This window comes from Martes martes (assembly GCF_963455335.1).
Source record: "Martes martes genome assembly, chromosome: 14".
In the NCBI taxonomy this organism is placed as follows: domain Eukaryota; kingdom Metazoa; phylum Chordata; class Mammalia; order Carnivora; family Mustelidae; genus Martes; species Martes martes.
In genome coordinates, this window is record NC_137902.1 from 16044783 (window position 1) to 16070160 (window position 25378).

A 25378-nucleotide genomic window follows, 5' to 3' on the forward strand; every position below is an offset into this window, starting at 1 on the left:
GAAAAAAAGAGATTTCTTTTTTATCCTTTTCTTGCAATTTATATATTGAAGTAATGGCAGGTTTTCCTTAAGTTCAATTTTGAGCATATCCCCTCTGGCAAGAATCCTTCACAGGTGGTATTGTGTTCCTCTAAAGCATCACATAAGAAGGCACTTAATAATCTAGTTGTTTCCCTTTGGAGGATATTAAAATTGATCTAACAGTTTCAAGTGTTGTCAGCCCCATCCATCCACTGGCTTTTTGTGTAATGATTCTAGACTTGGTGATGATTGTTACCTAGATCCCTTATTTAATTAGGGTTTGCAAAATGCTGATATCTATTTTCTGCATTTATTTATTATCTTTAAAGAACTTTCCCACATTGACTATGTGATTGAGAGTCAGTTACAGGAAAGTTAGGGTGCTTGACTCTTGTGTCAGTTTTCAGACTGTGATGATTCTTTGGCATCTTTGAAGGTGACCAGTGATGTTTTAAAAAATCAGCACACATTAATTTTTGAAATAGCAGAGGAGTCGCAACTGTTATTATTTTTTAATGCTAAATTGTCCTTTGACCAGTGGGCACACTTTGGAATTGGCTCCTGAGTCTTTGACACAACTCCTACGATTTTTTTTCTTTGCTTTCTGATACATGTATCTTAGACTTTCTTGTGCCTTTCCTGCTCCAGACTTAGAATCAGTCCTTGATTTCCAAGGGGAGCCCAAGTGATGTTTTGTGGGAAATTATATTTAGAAATGTTGGAGAATAGGAGTATGTATTTTGCTGATTGTTAATCCAGGCCTTTTCAGCGGACAGACTTTTAATTAAAAAAAAAAAATACCATGAGCTCATACTGATATTTCTAAGTTCAAATTTAGGATTGCAGAATTTTTACTTAATACCTTTTTGTATTTGTATTTCCTTTCTCCAACAATGAAAATCTTCGTATCCAGAAATATGATTACTTATATGCTTTGAAACTAGTATATAGTTCAGAAATAACACTATGAAGGTTATTACTAACCGTCTCCCTAGGAAAAATATTTCTCACTAGGAACGTTTGGTCGATTGTTTTAAAGTCCATTTATTTCTTCGCTATCAAAACCACTTTAACTGCGAAGTGTGTTTCACTGCAGTATTTTCATTTACGGAGGGAGGTGCCATTTCCTGTTGAAAAGGAAAGAGGAACAAAGTGACACAATGTTGAGTTTTTTTAGTGATTTGTCCCCCTAGCAGTTAGTATCAAAGAAGCTTTAACAGAACAGGAACAAGCTTTGCTGTGCAAACTCTCACGCTGACAACTTGTCAGAATTAAGTACTTTCACTCATGAGTTGTGAGTAGAAGTCCTAAACCAAAGAACATCAACGGACGGCGTAGATTTGCAAACTGTTCCCCTTATTTATCTGGATCCGATTAGGCAACTGTATTCAACACACTTTCTCCTCTAATACACTTCTTGTTGCTAATTATTGAGCAGCTCCTGCATGTCAACCCGCACAGTGCGGTCTGGGACAACCAGCCGGGAGAGGACACTTCCCGCGCTCAAGGCGCTCACAGGCTGGTGCCAGGGACGAACGCACGAACAGTTTATTATTAAACAATGGCAGTGGGTGCCAGGCTGAAGATACGAACGCGGCGTTATGGAAACCCCCAGAATCTCTCCCAGGGACGAATTGTCAGACGGACAGGTAGGCTCCTCCTGCTAATTCCGTCTACGTCAGGTGCAAGGTTTGCGCGTCAGAGCTGGGAAGTCACAATTTGAAATTCTTTTATTGCTTTATGCCCCTGACTAATATGAGAAGGGTCAAAGGGTAAGGTGGGCTTATATCCAATGAGAGCGTCCTACAGAAAGAACACACTTGGGGTGGGAATGGCGTGAGAGACTGGACAGGACTAGCAGGATGGCTGGCTAGCCGAGTCAGTCCGGGCGTGGGTGCCCAGCGAGTCTGAGCGCCCGCCTGGGCGCTGTGGGGGCAGGAGGTGGTGCGGCCGTGGCCCCGCCCGCTGCAGGCAGGTTACACCCGCCCCGACGTGCGTCGCGTCACACGGCCTGCCTCTCGCTGACTGGCTCCTCCAGGGAGCCCCGCCCCTTCAGCTGTAGTGGGGCCGGCTACGGCGTCGCCGCCATCTTTGTTGATGTGTCAGCTCCGCGGGGGATTGGGGAAGCCAAGGAGGAGGGAGCGCGGTGTCGGCCCTGTCCCTGGTCGCTGTTTCCACACCCGCCCCCCCACCCCCGACCTGGTCTGCCGGACCCAGCTATGGAGAAATTAGGCCCTGAGCCTGAGCTTCAGCGGCCTCGTTAGGGGTGCGGCCTGAGGCTTGGAGAAGTGGGGTGAGTGCTCGACGGGCGCCCGGAGCCGACTGCAGTCGCTGTGGCGGCGCTGAGGGACTGCCCACCTCCCCCGCGGTGCTGCGGGTCCCGGGTCGGCTCTCCGTCTGGCTTTTCTCGAGGGCAGTGGAGGCTGGCGAGCGCGGGGGAACGGAGTTAGGAACCCCTCTCTCTCCCTGCCTTGTTCCCTGGGTCCCGGGCCGGCTGGAGAGGCGGCGGCCGAGAGGTCGGCGGGGGTCGGGGGCCGCGCCTCGGGAGCGGTGCTTGGAGAGCTGCCTAATTTGGGCCGATTGCCTGGTCCCCCAGCGCGAGCTGCGGTTAAACCCCACCTGCTCGGCTGTTTCTCAGACTCAATCGCCTATTTCTGTTTCCGTTTTCAAGTTGACTGTGTGTGTGTTTTATGTTTACTGTTGTGCTGACTTTCTGCCGTCTTACAAACTCTTCCGTTACTGTGATTTTAAGTAACTTGAAGGCGTTTGTTTGGGATTTTGGTTATGAGAGATACGGTTACTGGTTTTTATGTTGCTTTTCTCCCAAGGACATCAGGCATTTGATAAACCTTGGCTGGCAAGGATATTTCAAATTTGTGTCTATCAGACTTGTAACATGGGAAAGCCTCTTGTGCATGTCCTCCAGCAGCAAGCCTGGGGATAGCGCAGGTGTAATTGATGCTTAGCTGTTAGCAGTTTAACAACTGTAGCTAATATTCCCATCTTGGTTTTGTTTAAAGAGGCCTGGATTTGGAGTCGGAGCGTCTGGGTTAGAATCTGTTTCACTTGATAGTTTTGTTACCTGTGGGGTTTAGTATAGTAAAAATAATGATGTGCAGGCATTTGGCAGTTTTCTCCGTGTGTGTTTGTGATGTTCTTTGATGCCTGGTGGTTTTACTTCTTCCTAAATGATAGGCTGGAAGTTTTTTTTTTTAGGAAAAGTGTGCAGTAAATCAGTGGAACAGTATTTCAAAAGGTGTTCCGGTAGTCTTTAAAAAAAAAAAAAATTGCTCAGATATGCTAATTGTGGGTGTAGCCTTCCTAACTACAAACTACACCTTCATATTTGCAGAGTTAATTTTGTGTGGAAGATAAAGGTTCAAGAGGCATTGATGGTGAAACTGAACTGTCTCCTTGTGAATAAAGTCTCTTCTCTGTACAGCTTCTTTTCAACTTTTATTCATCATTACAAAAATAGAGGAAAAGTGATGATTGGTCTCCTTCCTTTTTTCCTTCTTGGTCTTTTCATTTGATTTAAAATTCAGTAAAGGTGTTGAGTAAGTCACAAATCTTAAAAAGAATTAAAACTTTGCATTGTCGTAGGTAAACATATATAAATAATCTACTTGGAAATGCCTGGCTTGTGTTTATGTTTGTGTTTTTCCCTGGAAATGCATGGATTGTGTTTACGTTGATGTTATTGTTTTGAATTCTTGTCAAATTCAGAATGCCAGCATATAAACCTAGAGATTTCTTTAAACAGTGAAGGTTTCAGAGAGTGTCATTGGTATTTCAGAGTCTGGTTGCTAACATGAAAGGAGTGATATAACACAGTAACTACTCTGACCTTTTAGTTCCTTCACCGGTAAATGCAAGAGTTGTCCTTTAGGGCTGTTCAATGACAGCATAGCTGATGTCAGTTGCTTAGTATATTCAGTTTAAAAACGCCTATTTACAGCTACATGCTGACATCATCAAGTGAAGGTAAAACAATACAGAATACTCTTAATAGTTTGAAGCAGCCTCATTTAGCAATTTATAAAAATTCTTTCCCTTTGAAGAATGACTAGAAATCTGTATTTTCCAAATTTATCTAACAATTTCATGTTAAAGTAAGAATCCTTGACCTCAAGTTCTGTTTTTTTTTTCTTTCAATAAAATTCAGGTTTTTGTTTTGTTTTTTTAATCCGTTATTTTTTGCTTTAAACAATAAAGCTGAGGGGTACCTGGGAAGCTAAGTCAGCTAAGCGTCTGATTTATGCTCAGGATATGATCCTCAGGGTCCTGAGATTGAGGCAGCCTGGGGCTCCCTACTCAGCCAGGAGTCTGCTTCCCCCTCTTCTTCTCCCTCTGCCCCTTCCCCAGCTTGTGCTCATGCTCTCGCGCGCACTTTCTCTCTCTCTCTCATAAAATCTTAAAAAGAAACAAAGCTGATTCTTGAATTTCTCATAAACATTCACTGGGCTTGGGGTATTGTAAATGTTATATTCAATATTTCAGGGCAACAGTGGGAGTATAGATCATTTAAATTTACAAGTAACCCTTTAATAGTTTTTCAGACTTATTGAACTTTATTATTTAGCTGCTTAGATTATAAAAATCTACTTGGATTAAGTAAAAAAGGAAAAATATTGGCATGAAGGGGCAATACACACAAAGTCAAAATTAAACCCACCAAAGAAAGTGTTGATTAGATTGTGAGTATGTTTGTCATTAAGACACATGAACTGATAGTCTGCTTTAGGGATGATTATATAGTCCATACTAATGAATAATGTTTTTAGTAAACTATATCATACGAATATTAACCGAATGCAGGCCAAAGTTGGTGTCAAAATTTAAACATTAACCAGAACCCCTTAATAAAAGGGAGACTTAAAACTTAGCTCTATGGGGGTGCCTAGGTGGCTCAGGGGGTTAAGCCTCTGCCTTTGCCTTGGGTCATGATCTCAGGGTCCTATTAAGCCCCACATCGGGCCCTCTGCTTGGCGGGGAGCCTTCTTCTCCCATTCTCTCTGCCTGCCTCTCTGCCTACTTTTGATCTCTCCCTCTCTCTGTCAAATAAATAAATAAGAAAAAGTCTTTAAAACTTACCGTTAATTTTTTTTATTAGTCTCCCTTTTTGAAAAGGAAACTATAGGTCAGTTTTTTTTTTTTAAATTTTCAGATTTGGGAAAATAATAGCCAAAAATACTTTTTATACTTCCTGAGACTCATTAAAATTTATGTAGTGAGTGCTCTACAGATAGGTTCAAAATAAAATTTCTGTATTAATAACTTTTTGCTTTAAAACTTGTTAGAGGTGGGGCACCTGGGTGGCTCAGTGGGTTAAAGCCTCTGCCTTTGGCTCAGGTCATGATCCCAGGGTCCTGGGATCGAGCCCCACATCAGGCTCCTTGCTCTGTGGGGAGCCTGCTTCTTCCTCTCTCTCTGCCTGCCTCTCTGCCTACTTGTGATCTCTGTCTGTCAAATAAATAAAATCTTAAAAACAAAACAAAACAAAACCTGTTAGAGTTATAACATTGCGTTGTCTAAGAGGGGCACCTGGGTGGGTCAGTGGGTTGAGCCTCTGCCTTCAGCTCAGGTCATGATTTCAGGGTTCTGGGATTGAGCCCCTCATGGGGCTCTCTGCTCAGCGGGGAGCCTGGCCCCCCACCCCCCACCTCTGCCTGCCTCTTTTCCTACTTGTGATCTATCAGATAAATAAATAAAGTCTTTTTTAAAAATTGCATTGTCTAAGAGTAAACATAATATGGCAGATGACTTGATAATGTGATAGATGGAATGGCCACTTAACCTCTTTTTCCTGGAATCCTGATGGACCATAATTTCTCTTTCTCCTATTATCCTGTCATAGGATTTGGTACTATTTGGGGGCACTCCTGCTGCATCTGTTGCCCTGAGTCTTTTTTTTTTTTTTTTTTTTTAAAGATCGATTGGTTGATTGATTATTAGGAAGGAGAGCGAGTGTGAGGCAGCAAGTGAGCATAGGAATGTGAGGGATGGGGAGAGAGAATCTCCAGCAGACTCCATTACTGAGTGTAGAGCCCTATTCAGGACTTGATCTCAGGACTCTGAGATTACAACCTGAGCTAAAACCGAGTGTCAGCCGCTCAACCAACTGCATCACCCAGGCACCCCCTGAGTTTGTCTTTCTAATATCTTTTCTTGTAATGTAATACACATAACTCTAAATTTTACTCTGCCCTGGGGCTTAGGTGCAAAGCTAAACAAACCCCCATGGGGATAATTGACTTTGGCTTCATACTCTTTAAACTGGTAGGATAAAGGCAAAAATCTACTGATAGGTTTTACATAAAGGAAACTCGTTAAATTTTACCTACAAACTTAATTAGAATGTGAGTACCATAAAGAATATTTTTCCCTTTTGAAAGAACTTAGAGTTCTTAGAAATGGCTAGCTTAGTTTAGTCTTTTTTTTTTTTTTCGGTTTTAATCTGATTTGCATGAATTCACCTTCTGTGATCTTCAGTGTCTGATATTTTCATCATGTGAGATAAGGTTTTCATGTTTTTTTACACAGGTTCCTTTCTGTTGTATTAGTTTATTCCGTTTAAAAACTTTATCAAGGAACGTGTTTGTATTTTAAAGGTAACATCCATCAAAAATTACTTATTGGGGTTTGTGGTCAGATTATGTTGGACCGTGGATGCATTTTTGATGTAATTTATTGCTTCTGGTTTTAATTGCCATATCACAGCCTTGTTAGGACTGGTCAGAGAAATTATTCTTTTGTTCATGCTGTTTTTAAAGTATGTGGGGAATATGTGAAAAAGCGTTTAGTGTAATTGGCCTACAAAGGACAGGGAACCATTACAGTGAGGAACAGGAGTGCTCTCACAGACTCAACTTGCTTATCTTAGCGGACATGATTTTGAGAAATACACAGGTGGTGTTTGAGATTCATATGGTATAGTTTGTAATTTAAAAATTTGTTTTTGTAAATAATATTTACGCTGCACTGAGCCAGATTTTTCTGTTGGATTTAAAACATGTGTATCTTACATAGCTTCTGTGGGAACGTTGACAGATGTTCATATTAAAATGCTGTAAACACAAAGAGTGAAAGATTTAAGAGAGAGCTTTTTTTTTTTTTTTAACATAGAGCTTTTAAATATATTGGTCCACTATACTCGAATGTAAACTCCCTAGCGGATGCATGTTTTCTTCACTGCCGTGTTCCCAACACATAGAATAGTGCCCGCACATGCTCAGTACATGTTTGGTCAATGAATTAATAGTTCGGAGATCTATTTGTGGCTTGGTACTTTTGTATGAGGCGTGTTTGTTTGGTAAGCTGTTGCCAAATATCTGTGGATTGGATTCATTTGTATTTGCAATTTATTGATTAAGCTTAAGTTTTTATTTATACTGCTAATTACTGGGAAAACAACTAACTGTACTAAGAGCTGTTAAAGACAGTGTTTTTATTTGTAAGCCTCTTAATATGGAAATAATTTTGTAGAAATGTGAGTTCTTGCATTAAGAAATAAAAACAGGTGGATAATGGTTGCCTTTAAGGCAAGTAAAAAATGTTTCTTGACCAGTTGCCTACAGCTGATGAGCTCCAGTAAGAGCGAAACCAATTCTCACGTCACTGAAATAGTATGAAGTGTGAATTGGTCCTGTAGTACTGTGTCAGAAACAACTCTGGAAAAAAGTGCTTAAACTGAGAGGAATTTTGTGACTGTTAGGTTTTAAATACAGTATTTTCTCCTAATGAGTAAGAGATGCTAAAAAGTCAGATAATCTGTGTTATTTTTTTTTAACCTCAAAAAAGGAATGGATGTTGTAATCTATACAATCACTATATCTTTATACATGAGTGGGGATTTGATTTATACAAGCACTTTTTTTTTTTTAAGATTTTATTTATTTATTTGACAGAGGGAGTTCACAGGCAGAGAGGCAAGCAGAGAGAGAGAGGAGGAAGCAGGCTCCCTGCCAAGCAGAGAGCCCGATGCGGGACTGGATCCCAGGACCCTGAGATCATGACCTGAGCCGAAGGCAGAGGCTCAACCCACTGAGCCACCCAGGCGCCCTATACAAGCACTTCTTATTTAAAACAGTCTTATAAACAAATGTCTAGTTTTATATCCTTTCTCTTTAAACTATACTAAACTAAACTAAACCCTTAGGTTATTGGATCCTCAGGAATCTTAATGACAACTACCCCTGTCGCCCAAAGAAAAAACTTGGACAACAGCTAGACTGGCCCACATCTGTATGGCCAACTGAAGGCCCACAAGAGGACTCAGCTGTTCCCTCCCCCCACAATTACCTGGTTAATTGTGGATATAATTAAGTTCATTGTGGTGCCCCTCCCCCCACCAATCTTTTACAATTCAGCTACTTAATCTTTGGTGATGGCTTTGTTGCATACATACATGTCATATATACACATAAATTTTCCTTAACCCCTCTACCTTTCCTTTTGTGTCCAATTAGTATTCATTTGAGCATCAGAAAGCTCAGTTTGCAAGCTCAGTGTTTATCAGATGTCCTTTTATGTGAAGACTTTTTCAGAGGTCAGGGACATATTAATGATCAACAGTATAGAAAGTACTTGTCTTTTGAAGTTAAATTTAGCTATCTTTAATTTACAGAAGGATAATATGTAAGACAGTCTAAGCTGAGGTAATCATAAACACAGGTTTATTTGTTTTTGTTTTTTTAACCTAGGTGACTATTGAGTGGAATGAGACAAACTTTTATTCTTCACATTACAAGTCTCAAATCATTGTATAAACCCAGTGGACCCCACCTCACTGAGAACCGAACAGCATTTAATATTTGCAAGAATGAATGCAAATGTAGTGGAGAATATATTTGTTGATTTATTATCATTATTGCTGGAGATTTAAGAGTCCTGTTCAGAGTCAGGTCAGAGTCATGTTCCTCCTTCCTGATACAGAGATCATTTAAAAAACTGAAGACTGTTCAAAAGTGTCACAAGGAAGGCTGTGACTGTGTGCTTAATGAGTGTAAATGCAATATGTTTTCATTTATGTGAGGCTATTTTTGTACTTAAATGAGAGAAAATTTGAAGGAAGAGGAGGCGTTAAAATTGGACCTTTAAATATAATTAGGCTCTGGATAGACTGAAGAGAAGGACATTCTAGATGGGAGCAAAGCCATGGAAATGTTAATGTGAAAACTGGAGGAATCTTGAGTAGACTGGTCAGGGACTGGTAGATTATAGTGAAGTCCTAGGTTTTTAGGAATGTGTTGAGAGAAGACTGGGAAGGTAGTATAATTGGTTTACCCAGGAATTGCAGCTCTCAGGTGTAAACAAAATGGTTTTAGTTTTTCTGTATTAGGTCTCTCATCCTTTCCGCTTCCTTCTGGAATATAGTCCCCTAATAATGTATTAATTTGATGTCTTATCTTTCTGCCACTTTTGATTACTAGAGAAAATTTATTCCAGAAATTAAGAAAGATTTCAATCATTAAGAAAAACCAAGCAACCAAAAACATTAATCACAAACTCCTTGTTCTACCTAAACAAAGATTGAAGGTGTTAGTTCCCCCTGCTTCGATTAGAGAAGAGGTAATTTAGCTCTAAAATATGTCCCTTCTTTTTTTCTCTAGCTAGCCCTTTTGGAGTTGGGGGAAGAAGACCAGCCAGGGGAAGCAGAATTCTTATTATAGGAACCTCTAAAGAGGGAAGAGATAGCCCTGGTCTCATTCTGATACATCTGATTGCATTTGGTGGTGGTCTCTGTGGAGGTATTGTGTGGCTTTTTTAGGAGCAGTGTTGTAGCTTCCTAGGCCCTTCTGCCATCGAGGGGCAGCCCACTTCATAGGGCAGCTCCTGTTCCCTATTGGCAGAGCCATTGTAGTACACACTTCAACCCCTTCTCTGGATTGGGTGACACTTGGGATGGTGCTGTCTCAAGTCACATGCCCATTTCATGGAGTAAGATTGAGAAACCAACATTTCAAGTGTTATAGGTATGAAGTGATTACACCTGGATTGGGTTGCAAGTAGGGGACAATGGCAGTAGAAAAGAGGGTATAATTGGAGACATGAAATTGGTAAAAGAGTATGAGGGCAAAAGAAAGGAAGGAGTCATGACTAGGAAAAATGATACCATTGTGGTGCCTGGGTGGCTCAGTCAGTTAAGTGTCTGCCTTGGGCTCAGGTCATGATACTAGAGCCCTGGGATCAGCCCCACATCGGGCTCTCTGCTTACTGGGGAGCCTGCTTCTCTCTCTGTTTATCACTCTGCCTACTCGTGCTGTCTCTCTGTCAAGTAAATAAATAAAACCTTAAAAAAAAGAAAAAAAAATGATACCATTGACAGAAATAGAAAGGATTAACTGGAATTGCTCAATTATGGGAGCTATAATTTTGATTTGGGATTTACGCCATTTTGAGTTTGAGGTTTTCGTGGACCATCCATGTGAAATGTCTGTATTCAGGTGAAGATTTTAATATGGACATAGAGGGAAAGCAAACAGGTAATTTGTTATCTGTAACTCAAGAACACCAGATTGAAAGTAACTAATGTGGATATCAGCTAGGAGTTGTTGGTTCAAATTATCAAAGTGGTTGAATTCTAGAAGGGAAAATAAAGTTGACGACTGAATTGTGGAAAATATGAAAGCTGGATAAAAGGATAATCCTTGACAGTGTTTTTCTCTTTACAAAGCATGGCCTACATTATCTAATGATAAAGTTTCTTCTTTATGCTGGAGAGTCATAATCCCTTTCTGTATTCTAATTTAAACAGATTCTTTGTTATCTGTTTTGGTCAGCTGCTATAACATTGGTTATGATGTTTAAAACCATTCATTTTTAGATTTCTAAATTAAGATTTCAAATTCAGCAACACATTCACAAGTTATATCTTGAAGTGACTTACTTTAGGGAGAACTATATAGGCTAATACCCCTATTTGAAAATTATTTTACTTTGTCCTAGATTTTGGAATACAGCATGCTTATGAGGCCTTTTATTAACTTACTGCATGAATTTGTATTGTCTAAACCAAGCCTTTAATACTAGTGGGGGCTTTGTCTTGTATATAGCATTACATATGCAGCAAGTTAATGATAATTTGTTTGGTTGTTTGGAAATATTTTATACAGATAAGTAATTTGTAGTATTAAGGCTAATGACTATACTAGTTGATGCCCCAAAGGGAGAGAAAGGAGGAGGAAGTCTATATACTACTTTTCTTAGAATAACTCTTCCCCATTTTCTGCATTCCTAGAATAAGGTTCCCTAAATACTAGTTTTTTCCTATCACTTCTGTACTTTAATTCAATACTTGAGAATCTACTATGTGCTAGAAACTATGGTATAATAAAGTATACAAATCTATCATGATTTATTGTCATAAAATTCACTTGTACATATCATTCTGAGGACGTGACAGTCTTCTCTTACCCTTTTTCACCACCCCCCGACTAGGACTTCATCACATACCAATGAAAACATGTATCTTTCTGTTATTAAAAAATTTTATATTTGTTTTGTTTTCCAGAATACACATTCCATCTGAAATTCTTTCTTTTCTAGTTTGTCAAAACTCTCATCTGCTCCCCCCCTTTTAAAAAAGATTTTATTTATTTATTTGACAGAGAGATAGCACAAGTAGGCAGAATGGCAGGCAGAGGGAGAGGGAGAAGCAGGCTTTCCGCAGAGCAGGGAGCCCAATGTGGGACTTGATCCCAGGACGCTGGGATCATGACCTGAGCTGAAGGCAGCTGCTTAACCAGCTGAGCCACCCAGGTGCCCTTGATCTGCCCCTTTTTTAATCCAACCTTAAAAGACACTGGTAACTCATCAACCTTATATGTGGTTTGTTCATATGATGAAAGAAGTTGACAATTTTTCATCAAGATTGCTGGAATATTTTATCTTTATTTCTTAGGATAATTTTTACACTTGATCTTAGCCAAAAGGCCGAGAAACGATTCTTAGGATAATTTTTGAAGTTGATCAATTTTCAGAAAATACTACTATATAGTATGTACTGTATACTACTATGCTATATATATAGTAAGTATAGTGCATATAATATATATGTATATTACTATGCTATATACATATAAGTACACACAACTATATAGTAGCCATCATAAACAGTCTAAAAATATATTCTAGTTGTTGAATTAGTTTTGTCAGTGTTTCCGTTAGGTCCTGGGCAGTGCATATTGGCTCCATTTGAGTTGCACTGAACATTGTTTATTCTTGATGAGAATGTTTGGAGATACCATGGTACTTCCTGGATTTTTGCCTGGATGGAAAACAAATTCCTGTCAGGGATCTTTAACACCCAGACTTCTTTTAGCTCAGCTTTAGGTGCCTGGGCTATAGATAGTTAAGTTTTGTTATTTAGTTTTCCTTCTTAGTAAATTTTTATCATCATTAATGTGTATTATTTTATAATCTTACTCTTCTAGTGTTTCCACTGCTGTCATATTTCCCCAGTATTTTCTTATAGATTCTTGAAATGGTCTTTTTCTCCTCATGGAGCTGAAGGTATTCTAAACAATTCAGTTGAATTCTAACAATTTAAACTATAGATATTTCATACCCAACATCTTATGGGGGTGATTAAGGAATGCCAAACTGTAGTTGAAGTGAAGTTGTGTGAATGAATTAGAGGAGGAAAGACTAGGACTTTTGCACCCTTCTGATTGTGGCACACTTGGATTGGCTGTCCTCTTCAGTTTTTGGGTCTCTCCCCACCCCCCCACCCCCCACAAAAGAAAGTCTTTCAAAAGAGTTACTAGTGGGGGGCGCCTGGGTGGCTCAGTGGGTTAAAGCCTCTGCCTTCGGCTCAGGTCATGATCTCGGGGTCCTGGGATCGAGCCCCGCATCGGTCTGTCTGCTCAGCGGGGAGCCTGCTTCCCCCCTCTCTCTCTGCCTGTCTCTCTGACTACTTGTGATCTCTGTCTCTCTCTCTCTCTCTGCACCAAATAAATAAATAAAATCTTAAAAAAAAAAAAAAAAGAGTTACTAGTGGTAAAATCCGTGGCCTTAGTTATTCTACATCATGGAGTTTGTGCAAATACATATAAGGTCTTGGTTTAAAAAACTTTATTTTTTAAAATTTTGATGTTTTGACTTTTTTTTAGATGTAAAACGAAGATCAGGAACAGATTTGAAGAAATGCAGAGAGAAGTGGTGTCAATCAGCATGTCAGAGACAGAGCACATAGCCTCCTCCATTTCTTCTGATAAAAATCTTGGGAAAACATATGAATTAAAGGAAGACTCCTGCAACTCGTTTTCTGTTGATGAAAGCAGCAGCTTAGAAAATGAGTCTAAACTGTCATCATTAAACTTTGATAAAACTTCATGTCAGCCTAATGAACATAATCAAATTGAAGCACAGGAAAATTGTACTCAGGATCATGGTGGAGATGAGGATTCTTGTGCTAAAACAGACATATGCCCAGAAAATTCTGAACAAGTAGGTAATTTTCCTGGTGGAGATTTTACAAAGCAAATTTTAAAAACAAATGAAACAGAACAGACAGTAACACAAATACTGGCGGAATTAAGGTCACCTACATTTACAGAAGCAGCGAATCAAAAGACTTATTCAGAAAGTCTATATGATACAGACTGCACCAAAAAACTTATTTCAAAAATAAAGAATGTTTCAGCATCAGAGGATTTGTTGGAAGAGATAGAATCTGAGCTCTTATCTACGAAGTTTGCAGAAGAACACCGAGTACCAAATGGAATGAATAAGGGAGAACATGCATTAGTTATGTTTGAAAAGTGTGTGCAAGAGAAGTATTTACAACAAGAGCACACCATAAAGAAGTAAGTTTTTAATTTTGGGGGGGTTTTCTCCGCCTGCTGGGGTTAAAGATTGAATTCTTTAAAGGTATCATCTTGGCCATTTTTAATTCCACAACAGACATGCATGTTGTAGTTGATCAACAAATAATGCATTTAAATAATTGAGCAAATGTCAAGTTTGTCTAGTTATTCAATATGTGCCTAAAGGAATAAATACTAATGTGAGTTCATTACAGATCTAGAAATATTTATAAAGACAACTCCAGTTTCTCAGTTTCAAAAGAATATAGAGCATAATGTCAAAACTGTGGGAAATTCAAAAGAAAATGAGAAGTCATGCAATTCAGAATTTCTTAAAATTCCAATTGTAAATTTATTGGTTTTTTAAAAATTAAAATTTAGAGAAGAGTTGGTTGGTTATCAGTAATTAATATATTTTTAGACTTCCCTTGGATTTTGGGGTTAATTTCTGTTTTAATGATAGTTTAATTTTATTTTATCCTGTCTTGATAGTATTCTATCATCCTGTATTTTAGTCTGGATTTTTATATCTAAGTGTGACAAATGTTGAGTCTTTTTCTTTTCTTTTTTTTTTAAGATTTTATTTATTTATTTGAAAGAGAGAGCGCATAAGCAGGGAGGGGAGGGAGAAACAGGCTTCCCACTGAGCAGGGAGTGGAGCAGGTCTCAGACCCCGGGACCTGAGGCAAAGGCAAATGTTTAACTGAGCCCCCCAGAAGCCCCTAGGTAGTCTTTTATAACCTTTAAGAAAGGAAAATAAAACATGCTACCCTTTACTAAAATACAGACTGATTTCTCTCTTTTTTTTTTGAGTAATACTTAAGAGATTTGGAATGGCAGGTACATATATAGAGAAAGTGGAGGAGGAAGTCTCTATAGTAGAGGAGGCTGACAGAAAAAAAAATACCGTAACCAGCTATTACTAGATATGTAACTGGCTTTTTAAAAAATTTATTTTATAAATAAATAAGTATAATAATAATATATATTATTATATATAAAATATAATATAAAATATAAATATAAATATTTTATAATTTATTTATTTATTTGATAGAGAGGGAGAGCATGTTCACAAGCAGGGGAAATAGCTGGCAGAGGCAGAGGGAGAAGCAGGCTTCCTGAAGAACAGGGAACCTGTAGGGCTTGATCTCAGGACCCTGGGATCATGACATGAACCAAAGACAGATGCTTAACCGACTGAGCCACCTAGGTACCCCATGTAACTGGCTTTTAATCATCTCCTTGCTTCTAGTGTTTTCTAGATTTTCTTACTTAGTTGATCAGTCTTCCCCAAACCATCTTTGGTTTATTCAGTGAACTTTAATCTTTCAAGCATTCAGAACCCCTCTTTTTCCCTAGTTTTTGTTTTTGTTTTTGATTGTGACAAAATACACATAAAATTTACCATCTTAACTATTTTTACGTGTACAGTTCAGTAATGTTAGGTTAATTCACATTTTTGTGCAACCAATCTGCGTAGCTTTTTCATCTTGCAAATCTGAAACTCCATACCTTTGGCTTAAATTTTCCTGAATGCATCTATTTCCAGATGTCTTTGAATACACATCCATTCCTCTATTTTCTAACATCATTGTGTTGTCCAGGGTCCTAACCGGAATTCTTAATTAAGAGCGATTAGTTGTGCATTGGATGTGACAATTTGATTACTTGTGAACTACAGCCAGGATCCTTGTGCTGCAGGTAGTTTTCTGCAACAACTTGAGTGTACACCTAATCAAATAATCTAAGTTAAACCACTGTGCCAAAAAGGCTTGAATGAACTTGCCTGTTACATTTTTCTCCTTCCCAAACATTTGCATGATTTGCTTCCTCGCTGTGGTCCTGTGCTCCTCAGGCCCACCCTGACAACCTTATCTAAATGCACTGCTCAAAGGGCACCTCGGTGGCTCAGTTGGGTGAGCATCTGACTCTTGGCTTTTTGCTTCACTGGTGATCTCAGGGTGGTGGGATCTACCTCATTGCCAGGCTCCGTGCCCAGTGGGGAGTCTGCTGGAGATCCTCTCCCTCTGTGGCACCTACCGCTCTACTCCCCCCACCTCTCTACCCCAGACCATGTTCGCAATTGCTCTCTCAAATAAATTTAGTAAATCTTTAAAAAAATAAATTCAGGGATGCCTGGGTGGCTCAGTTGGTTAAGCGGCTGCCTTTGGCTCAGGTCATGATCCCAGTGTCCTAGGATCAAGTCCCACATGGGGCTCCTTGCTCAGCAGGGAGCCTGCTTCTCCCTCCGCCTCTGCCTGTCACTCTGTCTGCCTGTGCTCACTCTCTCTGACAAATAAATAAAAAAAAATCTTTAAAAATAAAATAAAATCTCTGCTCAAGTCACTCTCTGTCCTCTTGCCCTCCTTTAGTTTTTTTTAAATAGGATGTGATCACTGTCTGATATTTTACTGTTTGTTTTCATTTTCTCCCTTTGAATGTAAGCACCATGAGGGGACGGATGGTTTGCTGACCTACTTCACACAGAAGAGTATAGGAACATAGTAGGTACCCAGTAAGCATTTGTCCAGTGAATGAATGATCCTCAAAGTAGGAGAAAGATGCAGGCTATGGAGCTAGACTTAGGTCCAAATCTCAGTTGAAGCACTTACTAAGTCTGTGACCTGGAACAAGTGGTGGGCTTCAGGGTTTTTGTTTTTTTTTTAATCCATAAAACAGTTAATTTCATAGACTTATTTCATAAACCTAAATATTAAATAATGCACTTAAAGATAAATTTAGTAGGGGCACCTGGGTTGCTCTTTTGGTTAAGCAACTGCCTTCGCCTCAGGTGATGATCCCGGACTCCCAGATGGAGTCCCGTCGGGCTCCCAGCTCTGCAGGGCGTCTGCTTCTCCCTCTGACCTCCCCTCTCTTGCTCTCTCTCACTCTCTCTCTCAAATAAATAAATAAAATATTCTTTTAAAAAGATAAACTTAGTAAATATAATTATGCAATAAGTGTTAACTAATAGCTATGGCTATTAATAATTCCAAAGTATTAGCTGTTAACCTCTTTAGGTGTCTTATTTATATTTTTCTAGGGGACACAAAATGAAATTTCTGCTTGAACTTTTAGATTTTTTATATTTTTTATGTTATTTTGATTTCTTTATTATTAGAATGTCACTGGAATATTCTTAAAATCTAAAGCAAAGTTTTTCACCCTTAGCACTATTGGCATTGGGGCAGATCATTCTTTGGTGCTGATGGGACTGTCTGAACGGTGCACTGTAAAATGTTTAACATCCCCGACCTCCACCCAAAAGAATCCAGTAGCAACTCCCCAGCCCTGCTGTGGCAACCAAAAATGTTTCCAGGCAAATGCCTGGAAGGGCTTTGCCTCAGACTGAGAACTACTGATCTGGAGGAGTTCACATCCTGAAGGGATGAAGTGCATTGCTGAGATACCCAAAGTGGTAAATTTAAAAGAGTGTGGTTTTCTTTATCTGATTATAATTCACTTGATTTGAAATACACAGATTCCTAGGAGGAAGTTAATACCCTGACTGCCAGAGAATGTTTTGTAAAGTATAATGTATGATTATAAAAGGACTGCTTAGGAATGTTAATATATTAATCATAAGTATCTATAATCTTCAAACATATTTCACATCTTCATTTTTAATTATGTATTACTTATACTGCTCTTTTTATATTTAGGTTAATTAAAGAAAATAAGAAGCATCAGGAGCTCATCTTAGACATTTGTTCAGAAAAAGACAATTTAAGAGAAGAACTAAAAAAAAGAACAGAAACAGAGAAGCAGCATATGAGCACAATTAAACAGGTAAAAAGACAAAAATCTTTAAACACTACACTTCAATTTCTAAAATAAATACATCCTTGAAAATTTGTGTATAAATTGAAGTTCTGTAACCTAAATTGTATTTTAATTGCAGAGGATTGTTTGGTGTATAAAGCATTCTTTTTTTATGAAATGGGAATCATAGTCTGATTTTTATTCTCTTATGAAAATTTGTATTTTTATAGGATACGTGTGGTGTATTCTACTATATATAATAGAAATCTGATGAAAAAGATTTGATTTGGCAGTCAGACTTCCTACCCCTTAAAGGAAGAAGAAGCAATATGTACCTTAAAGCTTATATCTAGCATTAGAATATTTATAATATTTAGAATATTACAAGCTTATAGTTTAAGATGATTCCATTCTCAGTATTATTGTGAACTCTTTATCTTTCTGAGTTGCTTTTTTTTCCTTCTGTGGACAGGATTAGAAGCATTTTAGCCTTAAAAGTCTTCCTTTTGACTCATCCTTCACCAAAAACTATATAATGGGGAAAAAAAAACAGTAAACAATTGATAATAAAAATTAAACCAAGTTTTAGTTGCTTATGTCTTGGTATACTTAACATACCATTAGATGGTTGGAAGGTGATTGTATTTATAAATTTTACTTGATCCTGATTTTTATGTGCTTTAGAGCTGTACCACAATAAACCAAACTTAGAATTTTAAAATGTGAGGGAAGCTTAATAATGGACGGAAGCCACATTTTGGTAGGCAGGTCTCTGCTGATGACCAGAGACTTCAGAGCAAGTATATGGGAGAGAACCAGAGCTGTTCTTTTCATAAGTTTGTTAGTGGTTATGCCTGTTCAAAGGAGAAAGTTGGATTCTTCTTTCTTCTGCTAGCCAGTATAGCAGGATTTTTTTTTTTTTTTCTTAATTTTATCTCTAGATCTCTACCTTTCAGTATGGCAACTACTAGATAGCCTTTGAGCCCTTGAAAGGTGGCTAGTCCAAATTAAGAAACACTGTAAGTATGAAATATGCACTTAATTTTGAAGACTAAGTATAAAAAAAGTAAAATCTATCAATTTTTCAAGTTCATTATGTGTCAAAAGATAATATTTTGGATATGTTAAGTTTAGTATTCATTCCATATTTTGCTTTTTTTAAATGTGTCTAGTAGAAAATATAAATTACACATATGGCTTGTATCTTATTGGACAGTGTCACTCTAGGTAATTCTGTCACAAGGAAAATTAGTACACATATTCTATAAGCTAACATTTAGGGTTTTTTTCCCCAATTGCTTTATTGAGATGTAATTTAAATACCGTGCAATTCACCCATTTCAAAGTTTACTGTTTAATGGTTTTTAGTTGTACTACCATCTTAAACCATTTTATCACTTCTGCCCCTGCAAAGAAACCCCATATCCATTAGTTATCAGTCCTTAGGATTTTACGTATACAAGATCATGACATCTGCAAATAGAGAGTTTTACGTACTGCTTTCCAATCCAAGTGCCTTTTATTTCATTTCTTGCCTAATTGCCTGGTCTTGACCTTCCAATATGGTGTTGAGTAAAAGTGGCAAGAATGGATATCCTTCTCTCGTTCTTGATCTTAGGGAGAAAGCATTCAGCCTGTTATGATTAAGTTACAATGCTAGCTGTGGGTTTTTCACAGATGCTGTCAGTTGTGAAGAAGTACCTTTTTATTCCTACTCTGTTTTTATCATGAAAGAGTTGAATTTTATTAAATGCTTTTTCTGTATTTATTGTAGTGATTATGTGTTTTTGTTCTGTTGATATGGTGCATTACATTAAATTATTCCTGGATGTTAAGCCAGCCTTGCATTGCTAGGATAAATAGCTTTGGGTCATGGTATATAATTCTTTTTATATATTACAGGATTGTTTTGCTAGTACTGTAATTTCCATTGATCGAAAATTTGTCTGTATTCATAAGAGATACGGGTCTTATAGCTCTTTTTCTTGTGATTTCTTGGTTTTGGTGTCACGGTAATATTGACGTCATAGAATGAGTTGGGGAGTGTTTCTTCTTTCTTGGGGAAGAGTTTGTGAAAAATCAATTTGGTATTAATTCAGGGCATCTGGCTGCCTCAGTCTGAGGAGTGTGTGACTGTTGATCTTGGGGTCATGAGTTTGAGCCCCGTGTTAGGTATAGAGATTACTTAAAAATAAAGTCTTAAAAAAAGAATTGGTATTCTTTAAATGTGTGGTAGAATTTATCTGTGGCTTCTCCTGGGTGTGAATGTTTCTTGGTAGGTTTTTTTTTTTTACTAATTAAATCTCTCTCTTTTTAAAAAATATTTATTTATTTGACAGACAAAGATCACAAGTAGGCAGAGAGGCAGGCAGAGAGAGGAAGGGAAGCAGGCTCCCTGCTGAGCAGAGAGCCTGATGCAGGGCTCGATCCCTGGACCCTGGGATCACGACCTGAGCAGAAGGCCGAGGTCCAGCCGAGGTCCAACCCACTGAGCCACCCAGGCACCCCACTAATTAAATCTCTTTACTTACAGGTCTATCAGATTTTCTGTCTCTTCTTGAGCCATTTTCAGTAGTTTTATCTTTCTAGGAATTGTCCTTTTATTTCATCCAGGTTAAATTGGCCATAGTATTAATTTATACTGTTTTTATTTCTGTAAGGTCAGTATGTCCCTCTTTTATTTCCATTCTATAAATTTGAGTCTTCCCCGAGCCCCTTTTTAACCTAAAAAGTCTTGTCAATTTTGTCAATCTTTTCAAAGAACCATTTTGTTGAATTTTCCATTTTTCTATTTTCTATTTAATTTTCATTATAGTATTTATTATTTTTCCTTCCTCTTGCTGGCTTTAGGTTTAGTTTGCTTTTCTTTTTCCAGTTCCTTAAGATGAAAGTTTGAGTTACTGATTTGAGAGCTTTCTTCTTTTTTAATATAGGTGTTTATAGCTATAAATTTCCCTCTAAGCACTGCTTTAGATACATCCCCTAAGTTTCGGTATGTTGTATCTTTCTATTTCTAATTTCTTCATATTTTCTAATTTTCCTTGTGATTTCTCCCATTTATTGAAGTGTTTGATTTTTACGTATTTTTGAATTTCTCATATTTCTTGCTGCTTCTGATTCTAGTTTCATTTCATTATGGTTAAAGAACATACTTTATATAAAGTTTCAATCTTTTTTTTTTTTTTCAATTAACATATAATGTATTATTTGCCCCAGGGGTACAGGTCTATGAATCATCAGTCTTACACAATTCACATCACTCACCATAGCACATACCCTCCCCAAAGTCCATAAGATTTCGATCTTTTGAGTTTATTGAGGTTTATTTTATGACCTAGCATATGTTCAGTCCTAGAGAATATTCCATGTGTACTTGATGAGCATGTGTATTCTCCATTTGTTGGGTGGAATGTTGCATGTGTTAGATCAGTTGTTTCATAGTTTTGCCTCAAGTCTCCTCTATTTGCTTATCAATCTTCTGTCTAGTTCTGTCCATTATTGAAAGGTATTAAAGTTTCCCAACTATGAATCACCTCCTTCATTTCTGTCACTTTTTGGTTCATGTATTTTAGTGCTGTGTTATTAGGTACATATATACTTAGAATTATTATAAATTAACCATTTAATCATTATGAAATATTCCTCTCTCTGTCTGGTAACATTTCTTTGTGGTTTTTTTGTATATTAGTCTAGCCACTCCTATTTTCTTATGGTTGTTACTTGCTTGCTGTACCTTTTTCCATCCTTTTTCTTTTATCTGTATCTTTGAAGCTAAGGCATGTCTTATAGATAGATAGTGTATTGTTGGATCTTGTTTTTTTACTCCAGTCTGACAATCTCTGATATGATTATTTAATACAATCTAATGTTATTGACAGTACATTCATGTTTGCCTTTTTTCTCTGTCTCATGTCTGTTTTGCTCCTCTGTCCCTCCCTTACTGCTTTTTTTGTATTAAGTAAATATGTAACATTTGAATTTCTTTCATATTTTCACTAGATTTTTTTGAGTTATATCCACAGTGATTGTTCTAGAACTTACTGTGTCCATCTTACCAGAATCTGCATCAGCTTTATACTGTCTTAGTTTTGATGAGATTCAGAAGCATTACTACCATTTACTTTTGATTTCTGTTTGAGGTATATGTTCTCTGTGTTCCCTTTCTTTGTTTATATTTATTTGAAGTATTGGTGGTCTGTTTGGTATAGCTATAAAAATAATCTGGAAATAATTTTCTTTACAGTTAGAATCAAGAATAGAAGAACTTAGTAAAGAAGTTAAAACTTCCAAAGATAAACTAGTAGCTCAAGACATCGCAGCTAAAAATGCAGTTCAGCAGTTGCATAAAGAGATGGCCCATCGGATGGAACAGGTATTTTTCAAATTATTATCATTATTAACTTTATATTCTGGTGATTTTTTCTTGTTTAGTATAAACTAATCTGTTAGACTGTTTTGGGTATCAGTGGTATCTTAAGAAGAGGTAATTAATCTTTCTTAAAAATGCTAAAGCGAGGGGCACCTGGGTGGCTCAGTGGGTTAAAGCCTCTGCCTTTGGCTCGGGTCATGATCCCGGGGTCCTGGGATCAAGCCCCGCATCGGGCTCTCTGCTCAGCGGGGGGCCTGCTTCCTCCCCTCTCTCTGCCTGCTTCTCTGCCTACTTGTGATCTCTGTCAAATAAATAAATAAAATCTAAAAATAAAAAATCCTAAAGCGATACATAAATATGTGCTAATTACAAAAATATTTTTAATAAATTAAGGAAGCATACAGGGGTGCCTGGGTGGCTCAATAAGTTAAGAATCTGCCTTCAGCTCAGATCATGATCCCAGGGTCCTGGGATCGAGCCCCGCATCAGGCTCCCTGCTCAGCGGAGAGCCTACTTCTTCCTCTTCCTCTGCTGCTCCCCCTGCTTGTGCACATTCTCCCTCTCTCTCTCTCTCTTTTCTGTGTCAAAATAAAATCTTCAGAAGATAAAAAAAAAAAAAGGGAAGTATACAGAACATAAAGTGAAAATCCTCCTTCATTTGTAGTTCTCTCTTCCTACACCCAAATCCTTGCTATTCCATTCCTTGTTCTGAGGCCAATTATTGGTATTTTGGTTATGTATTTTACTACATATACATGTTTAAGTCCCACAAGCTTTTGCATATGTATTCATATACTCACTCCTCCTACTTGATTGGAATCTTACTTTGCATCTTTTTGGGTTTTTTTTTTTCCCTACTTAATACACCTTGATCATCTTTTTGAGTTGGTATATATGGATTTCAGGAGAGATCATTTATTTTTATTTATTTATTTTTTTAAATTAACATATAATGTATTATTAGCCCCAGGGGTACAGGTCTGTGAATCGCCAGGTTTACACACTTCACAGCACTCAACATAGCACATACCCTCCCCAATGTCCATAACCCCACCACCCTCTCCCTCAGTTTGTTTTGTGAGATTAAGAGTCTCTTACGGTTTGTCTACCTCCCAATCCCATCTTGTTTCATTTATTCTTTTCCTACCCCCCAAGCCCCCCATGTTGCATCTCCACTTCCCCATATCAGGGAGATCATATGATAGTTGTCTTTCTCCGATTGACTCATTTCGCTAAGCATAATACCCTCTAGTTCCATCCACGTTGTCGCAAATGGCAAGATTTCATTTCTTTTGATGGCCGCATGAGAAAAGATCATTTAAACACTGTTTTTGTATTATTATTACCTGAGTGCCTCCTTTCCCCCCCCCCCCCTAAGATTTTGTTTGAGACAGAGCCTCATGTGGGTGCAGGAGCTGGAGGAGGGCAGGGGCAGAGGGAAGAAGCAGACTCCCAGCTGAGCAGGGAGCCCGAGGCCACAGCCCCAATCTCAGGATCCTGAGATCATGCCTTGAGCCAAAGGCAGATGCTCAACCACTGAGCTCCCCTGAACACCTCCTTAAGTGTGTAATCTTAGTCATTTTCCTTTCCTAGCACCATGCCTGACTAACTGTTGGTCTTTATGGTGAATTGAATCAGAAAGTATTAACTGACTGCTAACACTGTTAGTGAGATGGATCCTGTCCTTTCTACCCTGAAGCTACCATCATAGGTAGCTTTCTTTCCTTTTTTTTTTTTAAAGATTTTTTTTAAAGATTTTTAAAGATTTAAAGATTTTTTTAAAGATTTAAAGATTTTTAAAGATTTTAAAGATTTTTTATTTATTTATTTGACAGAGAGATAGAGAGCACAAGAAGGCAGAGCAGCAGAGGGAGAGGGAGAAGCAGGCTCTCCCATGAGCAGGGAGCCTAATGCGGGACTCGATCCCAGGACCCTGGGTTTATGACCTGAGCCGAAGGCAGACGCTTAACCGACTGAGCCACCCTGGTGCCCCATAAGTAGCTTTCTGGAAGAACTTTAGGAAACAGATGATCCTCAACCTTTATTTCAGTGATTCTTTTCAATATGATGATTTCAAACCTATGCTATTAGTTCTCAAACTTTTTGTACTAACTGAAGAGAAATAAAGAAGATGAGACCTTACGATGTCAGTAAACTCAAAAATAGCTGCTAATTAGAACCATTTGGTAAGCTTTTTAAACAATATATTCTTTGGAGTTCATTATGTTTTAGAATAAAAACAAAATAGTAGTTGGATATACACAGTAACAACTCAGAGAGTAAAAAAATGAGTCTTCTTCCACACCTTTTCTTCCATTTTCCCCCTTCCCAGAGGTATCCATTGCTTTCACTTTCCTGTGTGTTCTTCCCCAAATGTTTGTTGCATAGACAAGCATGTATGTATTCCTGGATTTACTCCTTCCATTCCACTCCTTTTTAATAAATGGCAACATGTTGCATTCACCACTATGTAACTGTTGCCTCTATAATGATGAAGAATTTAGGTGAAGTTACTAATAGAGGCTAATATTTTGAGATTTAGCTATGTGCCAGGCCTTGTTTAAAAAACACTTTGCAATTTATTTCATCTTCACAATGATGCTAAGAGGTGGGTATTATTATGTAGATTTTGGAGATTATTTCATTTAAATATTTCTACATCTCCTTCCTTCCTTTTTACCCCTACCTTTTCCTCTCAACTTTTTGAGTTTTCAAGCCCGTAAAAAGGTGAAAGAATAGCAAAATGAACACTAGTTTATCCTTCACGTAGAGTCACCAAACTTTGTAAATTTTACTTAGAAATAGATTCCAAGTATGAGTGTGCATATGTATACACACAAACACACACACACACAGAGTACATTCCCCAGTTTAATTTTCCAGCTTGAGGTTTTTCCATTTCTCAGACTAGATAGGTAGAATGAATTTGAACCTCAGACTTACAAGAGTATAAATTTATAAATTCTCAGGGAATTTATGGCATGTTCCCTTTATCTCTCCATGGCCTGGTATTGAGAAATGTCTGCAGGGCAATGAAGAGTTCAGGCGGGTAGCATTCCTTTCTGGATTCCTGCTTCCTCGTAGCTTCTTTGGCCCTGGGGAGTTTCTCATACTTTCTTGAGAGCTCAACTGTTTATTAAAAGGATGTTTGTGGGGCGCCTGGGTGGCTCATTCAGTTGAGTGTCCAGCTCTTGGTTTCATCTCACGTTGTGGTCTCAGGGATGTGGGATTGTGGGATGGAGCCTCTAGTGGGTTCCAGGCTCAGTGGGGAGTCTGCTTCTCTCTCTCTCCATCTGCCCCTCCCCCGCATGTGTGTGCATGGTCTCCCTGTCTCTCAAATAAATGAATCTTTAAAAAAAAATGAAAGGATGTTTCTTATATCTCATCTGAAACTTGTGGTGTTTTGATGGGGATA

At 38.1% G+C, this 25378-nt stretch overlaps 1 protein-coding gene across 1 annotated transcript in view; it reads left to right on the plus strand.

Annotated features, from left to right (window-relative positions):
- The first annotated feature begins 2079 nt into the window (after positions 1–2079).
- CCDC186 (coiled-coil domain containing 186) overlaps positions 2080–25378 on the plus strand; it is a 51273-nt gene continuing 27974 nt past the window's right edge. The window contains exons 1-4 of the mRNA XM_080823253.1: positions 2080–2314; positions 13134–13829; positions 17495–17621; positions 21838–21966. Coding sequence (XP_080679379.1) covers positions 13168–13829; positions 17495–17621; positions 21838–21966 — 918 coding nt within the window. The 5' untranslated portion in view covers positions 2080–2314; positions 13134–13167. The remainder of the gene's footprint in view (positions 2315–13133; positions 13830–17494; positions 17622–21837; positions 21967–25378) is intronic.